At 38.5% G+C, this 21241-nt stretch overlaps 2 protein-coding genes across 6 annotated transcripts; both read right to left on the reverse strand.

Moving 5' to 3' along the window:
- Nucleotides 1-883: 883 nt before the first annotated feature.
- On the reverse strand, nucleotides 884-12861 carry LOC120775878 (extensin-2-like). Of its 5 annotated transcripts, none has more exons than XM_040106254.1 (6): nucleotides 12751-12861; nucleotides 10756-11023; nucleotides 8743-8911; nucleotides 7496-7665; nucleotides 2786-3809; nucleotides 884-2048 (listed from the first exon to the last, which is right to left on the reverse strand). In XM_040106254.1, exons 2-6 carry the CDS (start codon nucleotides 10777-10779, stop codon nucleotides 1165-1167), a joined length of 2271 nt encoding a protein of 756 aa, XP_039962188.1. In that variant the 5' UTR covers nucleotides 10780-11023; nucleotides 12751-12861; the 3' UTR covers nucleotides 884-1164. The 5 variants fall into 5 exon arrangements, with proteins under 5 accessions (XP_039962188.1, XP_039962185.1, XP_039962189.1 ...); XM_040106251.1 differs by having other exon boundaries at nucleotides 12551-12861; XM_040106255.1 differs by having other exon boundaries at nucleotides 10756-10909; nucleotides 12506-12861.
- Nucleotides 12862-19147: 6286 nt separating this feature from the next.
- On the reverse strand, nucleotides 19148-19610 carry LOC120776113. The gene has a single exon (XM_040106615.1). The coding sequence runs from the start codon at nucleotides 19520-19522 to the stop codon at nucleotides 19241-19243; it is 282 nt and encodes a 93-aa protein (XP_039962549.1). The 5' UTR covers nucleotides 19523-19610; the 3' UTR covers nucleotides 19148-19240.
- Nucleotides 19611-21241: the final 1631 nt, after the last annotated feature.

The raw sequence follows: 21241 nt of genomic DNA on the forward strand, positions 1-21241 counted from the left end.
ATCAACACCTATGTACTTCCCACAATTTTGAATTCCATCGGAATCTTTCATTGTGGCTACATATAATCCTCAAATACCTTTAATTTGATTTACTCTCTTTATTTAAATATTAAATGATATTAGGTCTACAACTTTGCTTCCGCCGTTTTTTTTTTTTTTTTGTAAATTTAAAGCTTTACTCGAATTGTATAAAAACGGTTACAAAAATGTTATTCAAAATATTGGTCGTCGCTAGCTACTACTTTTGACCATCTTTCTGACAGCATGCGTATTCCGTGACGAAAAAACTCCTCATCTTTCGAGTCGATCCAAGTAGCAATCCAATTTTTGACTTCTTCATAACTGAGGTGCTCGTTAGCTAGACTGTGTGCCATCGATAGGAACAAGTGGTAGTCAGATGGAGCAACGTCTGGAGAATACGGGCGGGTGGGGTAAGATCTCCCATTTCAGCGTCTGCAAATATTTTTTGACCACCTTTGCGACGTGAGGCTGAGCATTGTCATGCTGGAGAATGACTTTATCGTGTCTTTCCTCGTACTGTGGCCGTTTTTCTCTTAGTGCTTGGCTCAAACGCATTCAGTTGAGAATAAATTTTGGATGCAAACAGATCTCTACAAATATTTTGCTGGGTTAGTGTTGACACAAATGTCCAAGATCGATATAAAACAACTTAATCGATTTAATCGACCAGTGCTTGACAGCAGAGACATCTATTGGAAAACGGCGGAAGCAAAGTTGTAGACCTAATATTTTATTGTACGAGTTTGTAGCGAAATATCTAAAAGTTGCGAGATTCTCTCATAGTTTCGAAAATGCTTTCCTGAAATTATCTTCCGTGGTGCAAATAAGGCGCATATAATATAAATATAAAAGTTCAGTTGAATACAATTACACATTTACTTTATTTTCGAAATAATAAATCTTGTACGATCTCTAAAACACTAGGTCATTTATATATAGATTATAGAGTTGTGTGAGCAAATAAATAACGGTATGAATGTTATACTGAAAGGATGAGAGGTGAGTGGAAAAACATAATTTGAATAGTCCTGTTACGATCGAATTGCGATGGAATAGCAGGCAGCATCACCGTGGCAACGTAACAAAATTTCTCTGTTCTCGCCCCATTTTTCATGATCTCAACACCCTAACCTCTCTACTACCTTAAGGGTACTTAACAATGGCATTATTGTCGTCATTACCGCCACTTGTCGCTGTTGAACCTAATTGTTGTTGCTGTTGCTTCCGATCCGGTTCCGGTCGCAAATGTTGTTGATGTTGTTGCTGCTGATTATCGACATCAGCATTTGCTACATTTTCCAGCAGCTTTTGTGTTACCAAGGGTGTGCCGGGGTTATATAGGTGCGTTCCATAGTGCACACCCGCCGGATGTATAAAGTAAGGCAATCCCCCACCTGACCAAGGCACCCCGCCGATGCTGTCGACGGCATCCTGCGGTGCCACATAGACTGCAGGCCGGCCACTGAATGCCGGCAATGCTGGTGGTGGATGTTGAAGCGAAGACTGCTGCAACTGAAGAGGTGCTTTTGCAACTAAGAGGCTTTGTGGGCTTAATGCTGCTGCAAACGGTGACGGTCCACTGGGTGGTGACTGAATGTGGTAGTAGGGAGGTGCAAGAGCAGTCTGTGGCGCAAGCACTGCACTCGGCGATGACAATTTGACTAATGTTGCTGCATGCGGCGCTGGTCCGAGTTGTCCTTGAAAGTAACTGGCATAGGGAGATGGTGGTAGTGAATGCTGCTCGGGCTGCGGTGGTTGCACAAAGGTGGGGCCATAGAACAATACCGGTGGTGCTATGGGCAATGGCGATTGTATCGGCAATGCAGTCGTCAGTTGCGGTAGGGCAGGAGGTGGTGAAGCTGGAGAAGTTGCTGCGGGGGGTGGAGGTGATGACGCCTGACTCACTTTTGGTTTCGGACCGCCACGAGGCGTCCCTGGATGTGGATGTTGTTGTGGTTGCGAAGGTTTTGATAGCTGCGTGTTGCGCTCTTCGATGGCATGCGGCTGCTGTTGATCCGATGCATGACCTGCAATTGATAATTAATGAGTTTAAATTTCAGTTTTTTGACTTAAAAAAATATATATGTACGTTCATACACACGTAGCGTTAGCTGAACATAGTACACATATACAAACTCTATAAACAGAGGTAGTACTTGATAAAGCATCTTAGCAACGCGAAAGGTTTGTTTTGAAAAATTTTTTTCGAAACATGAAACGGTCTTAAATATTTTACGAATTTTCAATATTGCAACTGTACATAGGTCCGACGGCCGCCGTGGGTAGTGATTTTAGATGCGTGCTGGCGTACGCAGGGCATTTTAACGTCGGAAATACTCCTTTTGGCTTGATATTGCCAGCTGAAAACGGACCATTGTTAGAAAACAAACTTTTCAATAATTTTCAGTTTATAGTGCTCAAGTCAAGAGCACTTTATAAAAATACCAAACTAAGTCCTCAATCTTATCATACCACGTAAAATATTGCTGTAAAGGAGGCAAAGTAAAAACAAAGACACGAAACTGGAACTCCCACTGATGGGGCTTGGCTTGATCTTTCCAGATTATCTCGGATAGCCAACTTCAAATACGATTACCTAAAAGTATTTGCGGCCAATGCGAAAAAGATTTCCCCTATAATTATGTGCATATGAATGTATAATTCAGTTTACTATCGCGGAATGTCAATGCCGCGCTTCCATCTCTTTCGGATATTATGATAATGACGGAAGGCGAATATTTGAGCGGCAATGCATTTTAATTACCGTAATGTGGCAAGTGATGAGGTTGTTTGACCTGAAGTTGCAGCTGCTGCTGCTGCTGTGGTGCATGGCGAATAAGTTGCGGCTGCACGTACAACAACTGCGAAGCCGGGTACACTGCCGGTCGAGGTCGCGCCAATGCTGAAAGGACCAAATTCATCGGATAAGGCAATTGTTGTGGCGTCAACGCCGGCGGCGATTGAACATGTGGACCGGCTGCAGGGTTAACCGGCGCCGGCGCATGTGACACATAATGAATGGGCTGCTGTGTGCGATAGAGTTCGCGACTTAATGAACTGCCACTGCCGCCGCCTCCGCCTCCGCTTCCAACTGGTTGCAAAACAATGAGTGGGGGTTGGGGGGCACGCGGTGCCGCTAAGGGCACTGGCGCTGACGGCGGTGCTTGTTGTTGGAGCTGAGACAGGGGCGTTGCTCCATGCTGTGCTGCTAATTGATATTGCAGCTGTCGCACATACGATAACGGAATGGCAATGATGTAATGGATCTGTTGGCGTGAAGGTTGCTGATATTGTTGTTGTTGATGCTGTTGGGATTGTTGTTGTTGTTGCTGCTGAGACTGTTGCGGCTGCGGTTGTTTTTCTATAGCAACATATGGCTGTTGTTGTTGTTGTGAATGTTTTTGAATCACTGGTTGTTGTTGTTGAATTTGTTGACTGTGGTGTTCATTCGATTGTTGTTGTTGTGTGTGCGTGTGTTGTCGCCTGTAATGTTGCGGTGGTTGCTCCTGCTGCAAGTGCCGATCCGACGGTATAAAACCTCCTTCGGCATAACTCAGATTCGGCGGTAGCTTTGCCGCCTGTTGGTTATACTGGTGTTTAAGCTGGTACTGTTGTTGTTGTTGATGCAGTGACTGCGGTGGTGGTAGCTCAAGGTGCTGCTGATAAGGCCCTCGAAAGGAATGTATAGGTGTGCCATAATGAATGTTGTCATCAACATAATTAGAAAATTTTCCACCATTTGAGGGTCCGGAGACTGGACGACTGTTTGGAGGCCTGTCATAATATACCTGAAATGAAATTAATTTAGATCTTTTGTAATGTTGTAACTAATCATCAACAATCAACTTAAATACAAATGAAATCATAACGGCATAAGACAAATACTAGTGCGCATCTCAGGGTTAAGCAGACATACCAATATTTTACATGGGAATGATAAAATCATTTTAAGGGGGTATTCCGGTCTAGAAGCATGAATTTCAGGTAATTTTTAAAGTGTAGTAAAAAATTAATATTTTACCATCCATTTTTTTATTAGTTATTTGTTAATTTTAGAAGAGTACAGAAAAAAATTAAAAAGTAAAAAATTTCAAAAATTATGAGCTGTGAGAAAAGTGGGAAAAATTTTTTTCACAAAATGGCGACTGCCTGAAAAAAAAAGTTGTTTTGGATCACTTTTTCTGATTATTTCGAATTTTTAAAAAATAATAAAAATAAAAATTAAGAGATGGGGCTAGTTCCAACCATAGACAAGCCTATAAGGAAGACTCTATAAAAATTTGAAGTAAATCGGTCCAGTAGAACTTGAGAAATCGTGGGTATCGTTCCGAAAAAGTCAGTTTTGAGAAAAACGCGTTTAAAGTTTTGCGTAAAGTCTTTTGTTCGATAAGTTTCGGCCGAACCAGTTTGGATGCCGGGTCAAAAAAATGCCTATATCTCCGAAAATAATTTGAATTTTGAAAAATCCTCTTATACACATATTCTTGAATAGTTAAACTTTGAAAATATAAAAAAAATCGATTTATTTTAATTTCTAGACCAGAATACCCTCTTAAGGAACAGTAAAAGAGAGTAGACGAGAGCAAATCTCACAAAAGCATTGATAGTTTTATTCACTTAACAATGGTTTGTATCACCTGAAAATTATAGAGTTAGATATAAGGTTATATGTATATAACGGGTGATCCAAGTAGATGCACTTTTTTCAAGAGCCTTTTTTGAAAGGTCACACGTTAGTCGTGTTAAGCAGTCATGTTATTTTTCTACAGTATTGTTTGGTATTTCATCTTGGAAAGACTTACGCCTGAACAACGTTAACAAATCGTTCAACTTTATTACGAAAATTCACGTTCTGTGAAGAATATGACTGTTTGCAATAATAGCATTCATTATTGAATAATATTCGACAAAATGGACCACTTCCAGCAGCAGTGAAGAAAATATAGCAACCGTAGCTGAGAGTGTACACGAAAACCGTGGATAGTCGATTCGACGCCGTTCGCAGCAACTCGGAATGACGTATGGAACGACTTGGCGCATTTCACGTCGATATCATAAATTGATAGCGTTCAAAATACAGCTTGTGCGAGAACTGCAGCCGCTCGACCTTCCCAAACGGCATTGCTTTGCTCTATAAGCTCTTGAAAAGTTCCAAAAAGATCCGACGTTTTCGAGCCAAATTTTGTTCAGCGATGAGGCCCATTTCTTGCTCATGTAAACAAACAAGATTGACGCATGTGGGACTAAGAGCATTCAAGAGCTACCATGTCAGCCAGAAAAAAACAACTTTTTGGTGTGGTTTGTCGGCCATATATCTTCAAAAATGATGCCGGTGAGAACGTAACCGTCAATGGCCATGATAACCGACTAATTGATGCCTGAAATTGAAGCTCGTGATCTCGGCGACAATTAGTTTCAAAAGGATGGCGACACTTCCCACACATCGAACAAGTTCGAAGATGAGTTAACCGACCACTGCCACGCCCACAAATGGCCGTTAGCAAATGCCTATAAAATGCCATAACTAAGCACTAAATTAAGATATAGAACTGTAATTTGCCACGGGGGATCGCAGTAGCAAGAGGTACTTCAGAGCTAAAACTTTAATGTACATACATATCTCTTAAACTCTTTCCTAAATTTGTCCGAATCGAACAAGAACTGTACCTAGGTACCGAAAATGTGGACTCCAATATATTCAGTTCACTTTTTACCGAAAATATTAGTCGATGGATGAGATATATAAGGGAAATTCAAAGAAAATCCGTTCCTCATAATAGCAATTATCTGTATTAAAAATGGGCTGAATGGCGTCAATACTTCCCTGAGCCCTCATTTATCTCATATAAAGATTTTCAACCTTCCATGTGACTTGTACCGCATATATCGGCCAATATGTGAGTAATCTTAATAATACGAGAGCATGCTTTACTTATAACGGTGTATTTTTATACCTAAAATGGATAAATTTAGTAAACATTTCATTGGAATGTGGCATGCTGATACTAGAAGATATGTCTAAAAGTATATAAGTTTTATTAGTAGATATGTATATTCAAAAATTTCTTGAAACTACGTTGTCCAGTATACCTGAGCCAAAACACCCCAATAACCGTTCAAGTTGGTCTAAATATGATGTTTAAAGAAACTAAATTGAAAAGTTTCTTAAAAATTGTGTGGTTTTGCGCTGAATAAAGATGGTATTGGTCAACACTTTAGTCAAAACCTCATATCCTTAATACTTGTTTAAAGAATTTCGATTGGTTGACGTTTACGGCTCCTACTGCGTCGATACTGCGCTAGCAGCGCGATTTCCAAGCATGGCGTCACGGAAGCCATTCTCCGGAATAGTCATGAGAGTCGAGGTCGAATTTTCTTAGCACTCTTCAACTCGCCGCAATTTCTGGTCGTCAGTGAGCACTTTTGGGACCATCTTCGCGCACACCTTGCGCATATTAAAGTGCCCCGTCACAATGTCATGAACTACAGATTTTGATAAATTTAACATCTGGGCAATTAAACAAATACTTCGTCGATCGTCGGTCTGAGTTCAAAACTTTGCGCACACGAGTCTGTGTTTGTCGAAGTCACAGGTCTCCCAGCACGATCTTCATCAGCGACCTCTTCCCGGCCCTTCAAAAAGGTCTGGTGCACCGAAACACACCACTTCCTGCTAAAGAAACATCTGGGTCAAACAGGCTTAGATCATATCAAACGTCTCTGTTGCAGATTTACCAAGTTTCACCCAGAATTTAATCGCGTACCTCTGCTCTAACGAACGCTGCTTTTTCGGCTTACAGCTCTCACAGAAAAACGGCGCTCGAACACGTTTTCCTGACTCTGCAGGTGTTCGGAGACAACTGACCAGCCTCTCGTTCGTTAGCTAGGAACGCCCTTTACCGCATCCAGGCGGTGCGCGAAGTACACACCGAAGTACAGTCGCGGCGGAAGAAAATCAGTCCTATTGATGGAATTTTAAGTTATATGGGAAGCGCGTGTGTTTGTTGTCCGATTTTTTACAGTACATAATAATAATGGTTGGCTACCACATACTAATTGAGATATAGGACTTCAAAATAGGGCGGTGCCACGCCTATTGCGTAGTATCAGCTAAAGAACTATTTGAAGTTACGTCGCTATAACCAAAATAAATCGTAAATTTTCTGCTGTATTGTGTGAATAATGAAATGGTTGTGATTACCACTGTTTTATTCGATATGTTAATTCGAAAATGTTTCTTAATTTCTCTGTTAAACTATAAAATCAATAATATTTAAGTAAGCCAGTTTTTAAAGTGATATTATATATTATGGTCGACGATTTCAAAAAAAAATTCAGGAACTGGTTTTGCTCCTTCTGAACATTTGTCATTTTCGGTATTTTGTAACACTTTTGTAGGTAGTGTACGATATCCATTTTATACATATGTATGTATATCGTATTATCGAAAAAATATTTCGGGCTATCGACTTACCTGTGGAGCTGCCTCTTCGCCTATATAACGTACGGTTGTTGGTTGAAAACTAATTGGAGAAGGAGCAGGGGAGGATTGGAATGGCTGCGGCTGAGGAGGCAATTGTTGATAACTTCCACTAGTTACGGGTCTGAAAGGAGCAGCTTCTTTGTTTGTGAATGCTGTTGGCCCTGCAAATATTACAAAATTAAAGTATGTGTATTGCTTCAGTACGCTGGAATGGTGTATTCTTAGGATAACAACTAAAGTTAATTCAGGATTAACCGAACATTTCATACTCTTGCAACTTGCCAGGGAAATATTTTAAGGTGCATAAGATTTGTAAGTTATACGGTTACCATTTCAGGTACAAAGACACACTGTTATCAATAAAACACGTTCTCTCATTTTCCTGGAGATAACTCACATCTTGGCCGATATATGCGGAATAATGTCACCTCGAAGTTCGTTGTATTTGGTATATGGAAGCTAAGGGAAGTATTGACCAGATTCAACACATTTCTAACACACAGACATACTATTGTCAGGGAAGGATTATACCTGAATTTCATTTATATATTTAACACATTGACCGATATTTGCGGTAAAAAGTCAAGGACTCCAAATATTCGGTACCAAGTGGCTTGAACAGGTTTTATTGGCTTTGAAAAATGTTTTAGGCATAAGGTTTAAAACTGTGTTCATATGAAAAGATGCAACCATAAATATATTTACAAGGTCTTACACGAATATTTTCTTGTCTGAATGTCACGTACCAAATTTTGTTGAAATCGGTCTCTTTTTTTCCTAGGGAATACCTGTGTCAAGTTTCTTCAAGACATCTCAGTTTTTGCTTAAGTTACAGCTTGCACGGACGGACGAACAGACCGGTAGTCACTCGGATTTCCCTTCACCTCATCATCCTGATCATATACAAGTATAGTATATAGGGCCAAAAAGATTTGTCTTGAGCGAATTTTTCTAGCTTTAGTGCTTCAGAAGATATGTATATTCAACCTATTAGAGGGCGACGCCACACCCACTTTTACATTATTTATAACTATCTGTTGCATTAAACACTGCGTTGTTAAAAACACTTTAATATTGATAGAACTGCTGTTTACTTATTTTCGACGCTCACAGTATCTATCTCGATTACTTTTGGGTGAGACAATCAACCGTTAGGTGTATAAATCTTTTACACCACAAGCAACATGTTGCAAGAGTATAACAACAAGTCAGCCAACCAAAGCTACCACCACACTCACCAACTTGATCTGAAGAGTCGCGTTTTTCTGTTTTACTCTTTGTTGCAGGTGCTATGCTCGATGTTACTTTCACTGTGTCGACTGTTGTTTCCACCGCTAGGCTATCACTTATGTTCGCAACATTTTCGGCGAAAACGCTCGTAGAACATACAAGAAGCAGCCAAAATATCTGCGAAAAAGAAAAGGTAGAGGAACTTACAATTGAGTTATTAGATTTAACAACACATGACAATCAATATAATGTAATGTGTGGAATGGGATCATCATTAATCAAATTAGTTGTATATGTGTTCGTGCTACTATGAAAGACACAATGCATGTTGAAACTTTGAGTATCGCAAAAACAATTTATTCAATATTGTTAAAATAAAACAAAATTCAACATAAATGCAATGTATTGAAATCTAAATATCCTCTTCAATACACCAGTTGATGTAACAGTTACTTAAGCCAGCTAATGGTAGGCCCAGCAGACGTAGAGGTCAGATAATAGGAAAAGATGTGTTGGAAAAGTATTCTTAAGAGAGCATGCGAGAAAGTGGTTAGTATCATGCGAGAGTGGTTATTATCATGCAGAGACTCGACCTAATCCCGTTCTTAAACAGTGCGTCATCATAAGTCTTGCTAATGGCAATAATGACGCCGATAGTTCCGATTTAGTCTACTAGACCTTGATTTAAAATAATTTGACGGCGTCATAACCGTCACCCATCCATATGGGTGAACTTTGCTGCCGATAACCTTTATGTTCTGCCATTGACTCCGCACAGGTTTAGCTCAATTATACGCTTGTAAAGTCATAATTTCCTTATTTATAATTATCATTGTATCCTAAACGCCTAAGTAATCAAGTACCCATTTGACCATCGACTTGCATAAAATTACTAACTGGTTATATAAAAGACTTACATCCAGCGTTTTTTTATACGGATATTAACAGTTATTTTGGTTGCCTTAAGCGATTCGGTTGAGTTTAGAATAACATTCAAACATTTCTTCATTTTTCGCGTGAAACCACCAGCTTTCCCGCTTTAAATTTTCAAAGCAGATGATACCATTTCTTTTCTACCACCAAAAAATTAATTCGTTGAAAGTTCTCGGGGCAATCGCATGTGGTTAATGACTGTTGTTGTTATAAAGATTATATGGCTCAACGCTTCTTCTTAACATTTCCTTTAAAATCTCTTTAACACTTCCCTTAAAGACGTAAATATTGCATAGTGCCCACATTTTTGTGTTTTATATTTGAAGTTGTTTTTTTTTTTTTAAATAGAGCGATTTCATACCATTTTAAGGTTATGGCTGTCAACTTTACAATGTGGTAACCCAAACACTAGTGTTTTAATTTATAATTGATGACACCCAATATTTGTCTTATTCTCATCTCATCTTTGATATCGTCTCTTTAGGTTTGGTGTTCATTTTATTTCCTTTAAAAGTTTCACTTCTTTTGTGGTGTTTAACTTTCTTTATTAGGCCGACTGTCGATGATGCCAACCTTTTATTTATCAAGACTCAATCAATGCTCTGGTCAAGTCACTTTCGAAAGCGTGTTTTATAGTTTTTTTCACAAGGCTTATAGTGTATAACACAGCTCTTCTTAAACTTTTTTCCTACATTTCTAAAAGCTAGATTTCTAAAGCTTTCTTAGAGATGCTGAATATATTATGTTAGATTCAGGATTGGATTGAGTATAGCTTTGGTATTTCATCTGCATTTTCATTCATTCTTCTTCAAATTCTTTAACATATTTATCTAGAGCTCATATTCTTTATCAATAGGTAGTCCTCTCTAAATTCGTTTCTAATGAATTCAACTTTTGCATTTTTATTTACACAATTACAAGGCTAAACATGGCAGTGCAATCCATCATTGCTTTAAAAAAACACATTGTTTGAAAAAAAGGTGAAAAAAGATCACGCCCATTATTAGTTTACATTAATACAGTGACAATTGAGTACAAGCTCCAATTATGTTTGATTTTAGTATCAAAAGCAGTTAATAAATATTTACCCGTAAATAATATGTTTTGCCCATGTTTGTTCGTTACACAAAAATTTGTTCTTGTATTTGTATGCTTGTCGCGTTTGTTGTTGATTTGGACCGTTATCTCGATATATCGATTGTGGCAATACGAATATTAAATATTTCGAAAGCTTTGCCGTACCTAAAACATTTTTACTTCATCCGCTAATTTGCATATACACGTGTATTTTGTTGTTTATTCAGTTGTTGTTGTTATTATTGTTTCATTTATTGTAATGTTGTCGAATTCAATTAACTGTACAAAATTAAATTATCGCACGCCCGTTGAAACTTGTTAATTGAACACATGTACATGTCTACACATAAAGGACGAGGACGAACCACAAAACAGAAAACGAGTGGGAATAAAACATGCTAATAAGCAGAAAAAAAACCATCGATTATCCGCGTCGAACATTTATTATGTTCGAAGCGTGTTGCTCGCAAATCAACTCTAAATATTGCTAGGCCAGTGACAGAGTAAGCTCGCAGGATTATGGCATATAAAGTATGTACATATATCTATAGATTTATATGTATGTATGTATGCTTTCAACAGTGTATACAATTGAATTATTTTGGGAAGTGAATATTTGAAAAACTGTGTTTAATAAAAACCCAGAAGAATTTCACAATTATCACAGTTTTCGTCCTCGACAGTTTTCGTTTCGACAAGCTAACCAATACACTCTTTCAGATCTTCTTAAGCACACAAAATAAATTGAGAAATGTGATAGAAGAAGCAATTCGAAAATCTAACGGCCTCAACTCGGTTTTCGCATTGCATTTGCCTTTCTTCTTCTTCTTTTAAAAATACGACGAAGACCAAAACATTTCATACCTACACAAATACATAGTTCATATCAGTTTTATACCCTAGCCACCTATTGCACAGAATATAATCGTCTTTTAAGAGGATATTTTCATTTTAGAGTTGCTTTAGCCTTGGCGCGAAATCTTTATCAGTATTATATGCAAAAAGTATTTGAATGCAGCTAAAAGGTACAATGGAGGACTTAGTAGTCCCCGCTTTATTTTGGGACGCCCTTAAAATAAATATAGTATATTACATACTATATATCGTTACCTAAAGCAAAATAACGAAACAACACTTTTCATAACAAAATACAGGCGAATGAAAAACGATATAATAGAAACCACTCATATTGAAACAAATTTGAGTTTTAGTTATAAAATGGTTATACTATATGTGACCTGGTCTACGGAAAGGGAGCTAACGTGCGAAAACTAGTTTTCTGGGAAAAGCTGTTAAAAATAATCGTCAGTTTCTCGTTATCTCATTAATTGTTCTCCTTTTTTTTGACACTAAGCCCCCTTTCCGTAGACCAGGTCACATATATTGGCTAAACAAAAACTGTAATTGAAAATAGTTTTGTCCGAGCTCTAACTTCTCCAAAAAAAAAGAGAACCAAACAAACAATGTTTGCCTCACGCAACCGTAACGGATCCGATTTTCTAACCGGCGCTATCCAACATCTTCATCAATGTAAATTGAAAATAGATAAAGGCATAGAACGTCACCTCGCTAAAGCTGGTAAGGTGAGTGAAAGATGAAATTGCGAAAGCTTAGAGTGACTTGACATTTCAATTGTCGTCAGCGCCATAAAATAATTTGTACGTTGAAAATATATGATCCATAATTCCAGGTCATTAGAACACTACAGAAACTATTTTTAACACTACAATAGCCACTATTATTATTTCACTATTCTAACACCTTAATTTGCTTCCTGCCTATGGCTGAAGCATGCAACATATTTACACAAGTTCAATGTCACTGCCACACAATGGGAAGCAAAAATCGCGATCGCTGCCTTTCAACACGCCACAGCGCACAATTCGGCTCACTCATAGCCGGTGGCTGGTACCCATGCCCATAGGTATACACCTGCTCCTCGCCCTCTTACAAATGTATTTCATGAGCTGACTTTGGCAGCTTTTCCGCGTTTACACACGCGATACCTTTTAAACGCCCGCTAATCGTTTAACTTGGCGTTGCGCGCTGAGGCGTGCGGATTACTAAACCGTTTGCTGTACAAACTGCAGAGCCACTTATATAGTTGCCGCGTTCGCGTGCCGAGTACTTCGATGAAAGTGAAACTGAGGCCGCCTCTGGTATGGATTTTATACTCACTGCCAAGTGGTTTCGCTGCAGCGCCGGCATGGTCCGACAGCCAAACTCGTACATACCTAATGGGTGCACGGTGTGCGCTAAATACGACATGCGGCACACGAGCGCTTGGTTCAATCAACTACAACACAGTTTGAGTCGTTTTTCCTTAGGCTTACTTGCACAAATAATGCAGCGATTTGCCGCCTTGTCGCTTCCAAGAAGGAAGTGTGCGAATGACGAAGTTTTTTATATATTTGTTTAGTTTTAATTACATATTTTACTTTACGAGCTGTGTAAACAAATACATTTCCCTTAAAAGGTGGTAAGTAGCTTCCACCTTTTTTCTTCTTAATAGACCGAACCACTTAACGTTCTTGGGCTTTTCGCAGTTCCAACTACAGACAAATTTTTCTTGGAGCTTTTTTTGGGCAACATACAAAATCGTTATTATTCAATCAGTTTTCTTTCCTCTGAAAACCATTTTTTATACTGTGAACATTAATAAATCTATAAACTCATTTAAATTCATTGTCAAAATAACATTTGACTGTATATTTCTAATGACAGTCTGTCTTTGGATACAATTGGGTGAATACCTAATCACCACAGCTCTCATATACCTAATATGAATGTATGGATTTCCGAAATTTCAGTTGATTCTATACCATATACAATATCGTTCAATCTATGAGGTATGTTAATAAAACTCTCTGAGCATATTTTTCTGGTCTTGAGTATGTTGTGTTAATACTTATAAGAATTTTAGATTTCAGGTCCATATTTTAAATATCTTAGCAAACCAAAGAGAGCGTATTGTATAGTATTCTACATATGGTAATATATTTTAATGTCGAATATGTGTGAAATCGGTCTACGAATTGATCCATCTCCCATATTCCACCTTCGCAACTTAACACCAATTTTTGGCCAAGATGGCATTTTACTTGTATTCTCGAAAAAAGTGTGGAGAACCCTTAACATGACCGGAAATATAAATTGTATTTTTTATCTTGCAGAAAATGATGAAAACGTGGTCTTTTAGAAAACCAAGAGAAGCTTTTACTTATTCTTTATTAGTTCATTTGATTTTGATTTATTACAATCACACTCCTCCCAAAATAAGGAATTGACACTTCCAGGTGAGGAAACCATCTAGACGAGAATGGAAAAGAGGTTCAATAGGGGAGGAGAATACTATCTCAGTCTATACCGACGGGTCCAAAATGGACTGCGGAGTAGGCACGGGGATGTTCTCCGCTGATCTAGGCACATCTCTCTCTATGCGTCTACCGAACTCGGCTGGCATCTTCCAAGCTGCATAGAAAAAGCCTGCGAAGTTCTATTGGAAAACCACGAGTATATACATATAGCAACTATATTTACGGATAGCCAGGCGTCGCTCCTGGCCTTGTCTTCGCCCATGAAGAATTCCAGTATAGTCCACAACTGCAAGAAAGCACTAAGCTCAATAAAAGACAAGCTCCAACTGGACTTGATCTGGGTTCCCGGTCCCAGGAACATTTTCGGTAACGAAAAAGCAGACGAGTTGGCAGATGCAGGAGCTTTCCTTAACAAATCCGAGGCGGAGCTAATACCAAGCCCGCTAGAATCGATCAAAAGAGAGATCAATAGACAAATTCAACAAGTTGCAAATAACAGATGGAAAATTATTACAAAATGCATTATAACTAAACAATTATGGCCAACATATGACAAGAAAAGAACCAACGACTTATTAAATAGGTCAAGAAAAAGTATCTACAGAGTAACAGCTACCACAACAGGGTACTGGCCATTTAAGGAACATGCGTCCAAAATGGGTATGCCCTACAACAACATCTGCCGAGGCTGCGGAATAGCAGGGAACAAGGACACAATTTTCCACTTTCTCTGTGAATGCCCAGTCCTAGCAAAGATCCGACACAAAGCACTTGGAATCCATCAAGCACCAAACCTTGAATGTTTTTTACTAACAGACATAAGTTGCTTCATCGAAACCTCAAAATGATTTGAGAGAGAAGGTGAAACGTGATAGCAGATACAGAAGTTTCTACGAATAGTGTATCAAAATGGCACATCAAGTGCTAATTGAGCCCGATAAACAACAGGGCTGCACTCCTACCTACCTGCCTACCTCCCAAAAAGTGTCATAATTACCAAAGTTTAACTGGTAACTAGATTTTAGCTCTACAAGTATTTTTCGTGTGTCCCGGCAATGGTTCGAAAACGTGTGGATCAAGTAACTATGTCTTAAGTTTTAGTTAAGTTATATTTTGCATGAACCGATGGACGGATTATATTATAAAATATTACCGAAACAGGTGGTAGCCTGGAGTAGTAAGTGCACGCATAACTTCACAACACTGTTTTTACCAGCGTTGAAACATTAGGCAAATCGTTGTCATGATAGAAAATTATCGCCTCCTGTCTACTGGTAAAAACAGATGCATAACGGATATTTTGTTTTACCGTTGATTTTGTTAATGAATCTTTTTTCATCACCAGTCACAATCTGATGCAAAAAATACTTTTTTGTCAATTCAGATGGCACCCGATTTCTTATCTTTTAAATGTATCCGATTACTTTTAAAAGTTTTGAAATGATTTGATGAGAGACTCACACGGATTTCCGGATCCCTTCCTGTCTTCGGCAACTATCTTCATTGGTGTTTCCAATTCCTTATATACAAACTTTCTTGGTCCAAGATATTCTTCGTCTTCGAAGCCAAAATCGCTACTTTTGAACCGTGCAAACCACTTTTGGCATGACCGCCGATCTAGAGTATGTTCCCCATAAACCTCCTGCAAATACCAAACCGAAAGATTTCCGACGCAAGTCCGGGATTTTCGAACAATGGAATAATCGCCACCTTCCTCCTTCTCTTGACAAGCCACACAAATAGACCCAATGTAAATTAAAAATAATAATTAGCAAAATAAATAGAAACAAGCAAGGGTTAAGTTCGGGTGCAACGAACATTTTATACTCACGCAACTTGCAAAAATCAAAGTTTGGGAAAAACATTTCGAATTTGAAAAAGTTGACCAACACTTTCAGTAAAAAGTTCGCAATATAAACACGGGTCCATATATTCGGTATTCTGGATTGAAAAGATTCAGGTGGAATTTAAAAAGTGTTATATGGGAAACAGGCGTAGTTGTAGCCCAATTTCGTCCATATTCCTGTAGAAATGTCTCATAATACTATATTACTTACTAAATTTGGTTGCAATCGGTGGAGTAGGTTTTGAAATAGGAATTAGCCCTTAATTTGGACAGTGCCACGCCCATCGTCCAAATGTGACCCCGGTTCCTGTAAAGCCCTTTGTAACATCTCGCGTATAAAAAGGCACATTTAGTTATAGATTTATCGCACATTTAGTAGTTTTTCACCAAAGTCTTACATGTTAAGTAGACAGGGTTATAATCCGAAATAACGCATTTTCGCAGAGTTTGATTATTATAACTTAAATGGCTAAGCACATATCTCGCATTAAACTTATTGGAGGGCGAGCACCGCCAATTTCACGAAATGTTTTTTAATCCTAGATGCCACTTGTCGATCTAATTCGTTCTAGGAAATAACAATATTATATCATAATATATCAGTTAATGGCGTTTTGTGGGCGTGGTAATAGTCATTTTCCGGCCATGCATTACCAACACTCCTTGGGTGCGAAGCGAACATCTTTATCAAGTTTCGTTAATATATCTCAATTTCTACTCAAGTTATCGCTTGGCCGGATAGACAGACAGTCCCTCCGATTCAACTCGTCTCGACATCCTGATCATTTAAATATGTAACCATATACATATGTACTTGTTTAATTTTAGTTGATATAAACAACCGTTAGATGAAAAAAGTTATTAAATATTTTGGAGGTAGCCATGATCACATGAGAGGACCTCTTTTTCCTACATTCAGCCTAATAATTCTATATGCTATCCATGTTGTGGTAGCATATTTGAATGAAAATATTTACTCCACAGAATTAGTGGGTGAATATTTTATTAAATTAATATTTCTCTTTTCGTTATACTTTCCATTTTAACAGATCTTGATGCCCAATATTCTTAGCATTTCTTTCTTTAGCTACAAAATGGATTTGGCAGAAGACATAACTGTTCATGATGCAGAGCAACAACTTTCATGTGTAAGTTCTTTTATTTGTCGCATAAATCTTACTTTGAAAGTCGCTGGACACCCCCCAAAACACGCGCACTTCCGTTCAAACCGGCTCCAATCGCTGCTCTACTTTGTAAAGGAAATGTATTTTTTATTGCTTGTTACACAAGTTGCGCAATAGGTTCAATGACGAAGTCAAATGGATGGCCAGTTTCCACACAAAGACCCACTCGTACACATAACTGTACACGAATATGTTATTATGAGCCACCAACACGTACGAAGCTGACAGCGACATACTCTATTTTGTTGTTTTTTGCCAACTATTTACATGAAATGCGGAATCGGTGTTAGACAACAAAAACTAAACCATTCCCAGCCACAAACGACTATCGGCGAATCCAATGAAATATTTATTCGAAACTCAAACAAGTCCGACTGAACTCAGATGAACTGAGCTGATTGTCCGTCCCGAGCGATAGTGTAAAGCAACAACAAAGACACCAAATTAGTGCGTACACTGCGCGCCAAGCATACTTACATGCCACGGTATAGAAGTGGGTCCAGTTCAATTTGGTGCGAGCAATAAAATCAGCATTAATGCCATCGACGCAATGTGCGACCGGTTTCAAGAGCAAGACACGCGAAATGCAGCCCTCCTCTCATCTTCTGTCTGTTGCTGTTTATCTCTGTAAATAGCGCAATGAATGGCGAAAAAAATTCAAACAACAACAACAAAGTAATTTTGGGGATGAGGAAACTAATTCATTTAAATAGAGTCAAGCAACTTTTTAACGAACTTGCCGCTTCCTCATCTTCCGCGCCTGGCTACGTTGACTTCGCCTCCAAAGTTGCAAGTAACTTCAAGCGAAGGCAGTTTCGTATACGAATTGACGACTGCGGCCTGTTCGCTGTTCGCTGTTGGCTGCAAGCGAATAGCAACTTGTAAGTAAGTGGCGTGAAAGTGGAAAAGTTTTGGTTACCACTGCAAGCGATTGACTTTGGCTACTACAATTACCTTGTGTCCCGCTAATGTTGCCGACTTGTTGTTGTTTTCTTCCGTATACGAACGCAGCACTACGCGCAAGATATTATAGTTTTGTTCACATATCGCTTCTTGCACCAACATAAGGGTCTGAACATAAAGATTCAGTCTACGGGAGAAGTCTGATTTCAGAAATATTGCGGAATACTGGCTTCATACCCGATTATAAAAGATGCACCTATACACATTTCAATTATATATGAGGGACAGGGACAGGAAAATAGATACCAATACTTTCTACAACTATAAAAGCTCTAACTATTGTGACACTTAAATTTTTTGGTTTTGCTTGAAAATCGCCGTCAATTTGTGTACCTTAAAGCATCACTATGTTAGGCGGTAAGACACGCCAGCTTCGGTTGATTGATTATGATTGATAATATGACTGCGATAAATATTAGGAATATGCCTCGACTTCGTTCTGAGTAATTTTAAATTAATTAAATTTTAGTTCCACCCGCACTTTAGTCCGCCTTACTTCGTTTTAATTTTGTTTTGGTGGCGACGGTCTCTAGTATTGCAGGGGAAGTGGCATTATGCTGGGAAAAGAGGGGGCTAATTTGAAATAAAGTTGCCAAAAGTGCCCGGAACGATTCGGTAGTGCAAATGCGATTTCCATGTTGAGCCGCGAAACAGCGGAAAGGAACGAGCGCTCAGTTAACACCAAGCGCAGTCAATGCCAGACAAGCGAACTGAAATATACATTGCATATGCCGGTGTTTGTGTGGGTGTTTATGGCGACCTCCTTCTCTCTTAGAATGCAGCTACGAGGATATTCGATAATAACTTCGACTTCGCTTTGTTGCACGCCAAGCGCCATCGATAGTGGTAATTGTAATTGCACTTGTTTAAATAGTTTAATGACACCTAATTTGAGGCAGCCTGGACGGCGCATAAGACGGCGCGCAGCAGACGGATGTACGGACCTGCGCGTAGGTGTGAACGTTTAAGCACAAGGTCGAAACTACAGTTAAGCGTCTATTTATGCCGTAGGAAGGCTGATCAGGCGACCGATTAGCACGTCGTTGTGTTAGTCTACGCTCCTTGAAAACTTGATATGGTAATTGCTCGCATATGAACATATTTGGCACTTTGCACTATCAAATATTTATTATAGCACACTTACAATTAAGTAGAAGCACAAACTGATACAATAAGTTTTTTGTCTCTAAGAATAACAATGACAGCTCTCACGTCGGCACATTCCCATCCAGTGGTTGAGCTTCTTGCAATACTCCTGACAGCGTGGATAATGTGGGTGATAGCGCGAAAGTTCCCGGCAAAGGCCACGGTCCATGGCGATGGCACGTGACTTAACTGAAGCGATTCCTAGGGGCATATTTGTCGTCACATCATCGTCACTTTCGTCATTACTTCTGGACAAGCGAGTGAATGCTGAGCTATAGGCACATAACGCCAGTAAAACAAAAACAATTTTGAAATATTCCATGTTTAGCGACGTGAAGATAAGCAGCAGCGATCAAACGTCTCATTCAGCTTTTCAAATTTCGACTGGCGGGCCACCAGATTCGCCAACAACTAGTTAGGAATTATCAAAGTAATGTGTACACTAGCGAACACTCGAGGGTGCACAAAAAAGATGAGAGGATCGTTTGATTACAGTTCTAATTTGCTTGCCTAACCTTAAGAACGTAAAACGTTTTAAACTCTCTAGTTTGTATTGATGCTCTAAAGTTGTGCAATGCTTCACATAATAGCAACGCATTTTTGCTAGTCAAAATATGTCAACAAATTATTATTGCTTGTAAAAGAGATAGACTTGACGGAACTTATATACTTTAATGAAGTAGAAGTGAAGTCAATAGTTCTGAAGAATAAGGTGTCGCATAAATTTTCTAAAAATAGTTCAAGTGTAAACTATTTTCTGTCGTTTGGTGTAATTGCATTTCATTATCGCTCCAAGTGAGTAAGTAATTCACAAAACAAATTCAGTTTGATCGTTCTCGTTTTCCTATCATATTTTCTGTTTCTTAAAATTTCAAATAAATGATTTGAATCTAACCATATTAACTAATGAATGAAAAGTGCGAGCGTCTTACATATGTATGTATATGGTAGTACGGTACTCATTAAGCTTTAGGATGTGTCAGACAGCCAACAATGACTCTTTACGCCAAGTAAATGAGTTTACTTACCATAATAGTCTTGGGATAGAAGCCGTACGAGGTGAAACAACTTCTTCGAACCAATTTAAACACCATTTTTTATTGTACAAAAAATTATGTGAAATTATAATTCTCCATTTTGATCTAATGTTTTATATCATCTTTAGGGCAAGAGCTTGATTCCACGCTCAAAGAAACTGGTCAAAGTGGGTTTTAACGTCGTGATTTGAGGTGAAGCTGCTCCCATACAAAAAAAATTTCAGAGTCTAACACAAGTAATAGTTCGAAGATGCCAAGTTTGGAATATCCCATTCAAGTTACAAAACCTTTTGACGAGTCATCAAGCTTGTATGAGGTCTCGCATCATCCAATTCTGAACTCTTCTGTTCGAGAGCATCATTCAATTTGTCCAGCTGATCACAATACACTTGAGAATTAATCGTGGTATTGTTGGGCAAAAGCTCAAAATAAACGAAAATTTGAAATCCCACCAAACAGATAACTGAACTTTTTTGTGGTGACTATCGGACTTGCGGTTGATGAGTTCAGAACGCATGTTTTGGAGATACCACAATCAGAGTGGCAAAGGTGCTTCGAAAATTGGTTTGAACGCTTGCAATAGTGTCTAATAGTGTCTAGGTTTTAATCGAGAATATAAAAAATAAATCGATTTTTGATGATTAAAATGTGTTTTCGTTCTTTAATCCCGAAATATAAAAGGCAACTTATGCTTATATACTAATATTCTCAATAAGCTAAAATGTTAATTTTGCTGCTTCACCAAAGAAATATATGTGACAGAATAGTACGCCCTGTTTTTATAGTAAAAGAAATCTCACTAAAATCTAATTTTATTGATTTCTCAACTTTTTCCGATTGTGGTTGGATTCAACCCACAGCGAAAATAATTAAATAGGGTGAAGGCAAATTATTATTTGAGAAGAAGGTTTGGTTACAGTCCAATTTTCGTTATTTTCACACTGTAACAAAAGAATATTAACTATAAAAATGTTTTGTACCAATTCGGTTTAAATCGGTAGAGC

This window comes from Bactrocera tryoni, chromosome 4 (genome assembly GCF_016617805.1).
Source record: "Bactrocera tryoni isolate S06 chromosome 4, CSIRO_BtryS06_freeze2, whole genome shotgun sequence".
Classification (NCBI taxonomy): domain Eukaryota; kingdom Metazoa; phylum Arthropoda; class Insecta; order Diptera; family Tephritidae; genus Bactrocera; species Bactrocera tryoni.

Bases quoted from the DNA above. Each gene is read 5' to 3' on its own strand.
- LOC120776113 (XM_040106615.1), bottom strand. From the start codon at position 19,522: ATGGAATATTTCAAAATTGTTTTTGTTTTACTGGCGTTATGTGCCTAT.
- LOC120775878 (XM_040106254.1), bottom strand. From the start codon at position 10,779: ATGGGCAAAACATATTATTTACGG. The intron at 7,666-8,742 runs GTGAGTGTGGTG...TAATATTTGCAG, and splicing joins CGACTCTTCAGATCAAGTTG to GGCCAACAGCATTCACAAAC. The intron at 3,810-7,495 runs GTAAGTCGATAG...ATTTCATTTCAG, and splicing joins GCGAAGAGGCAGCTCCACAG to GTATATTATGACAGGCCTCC.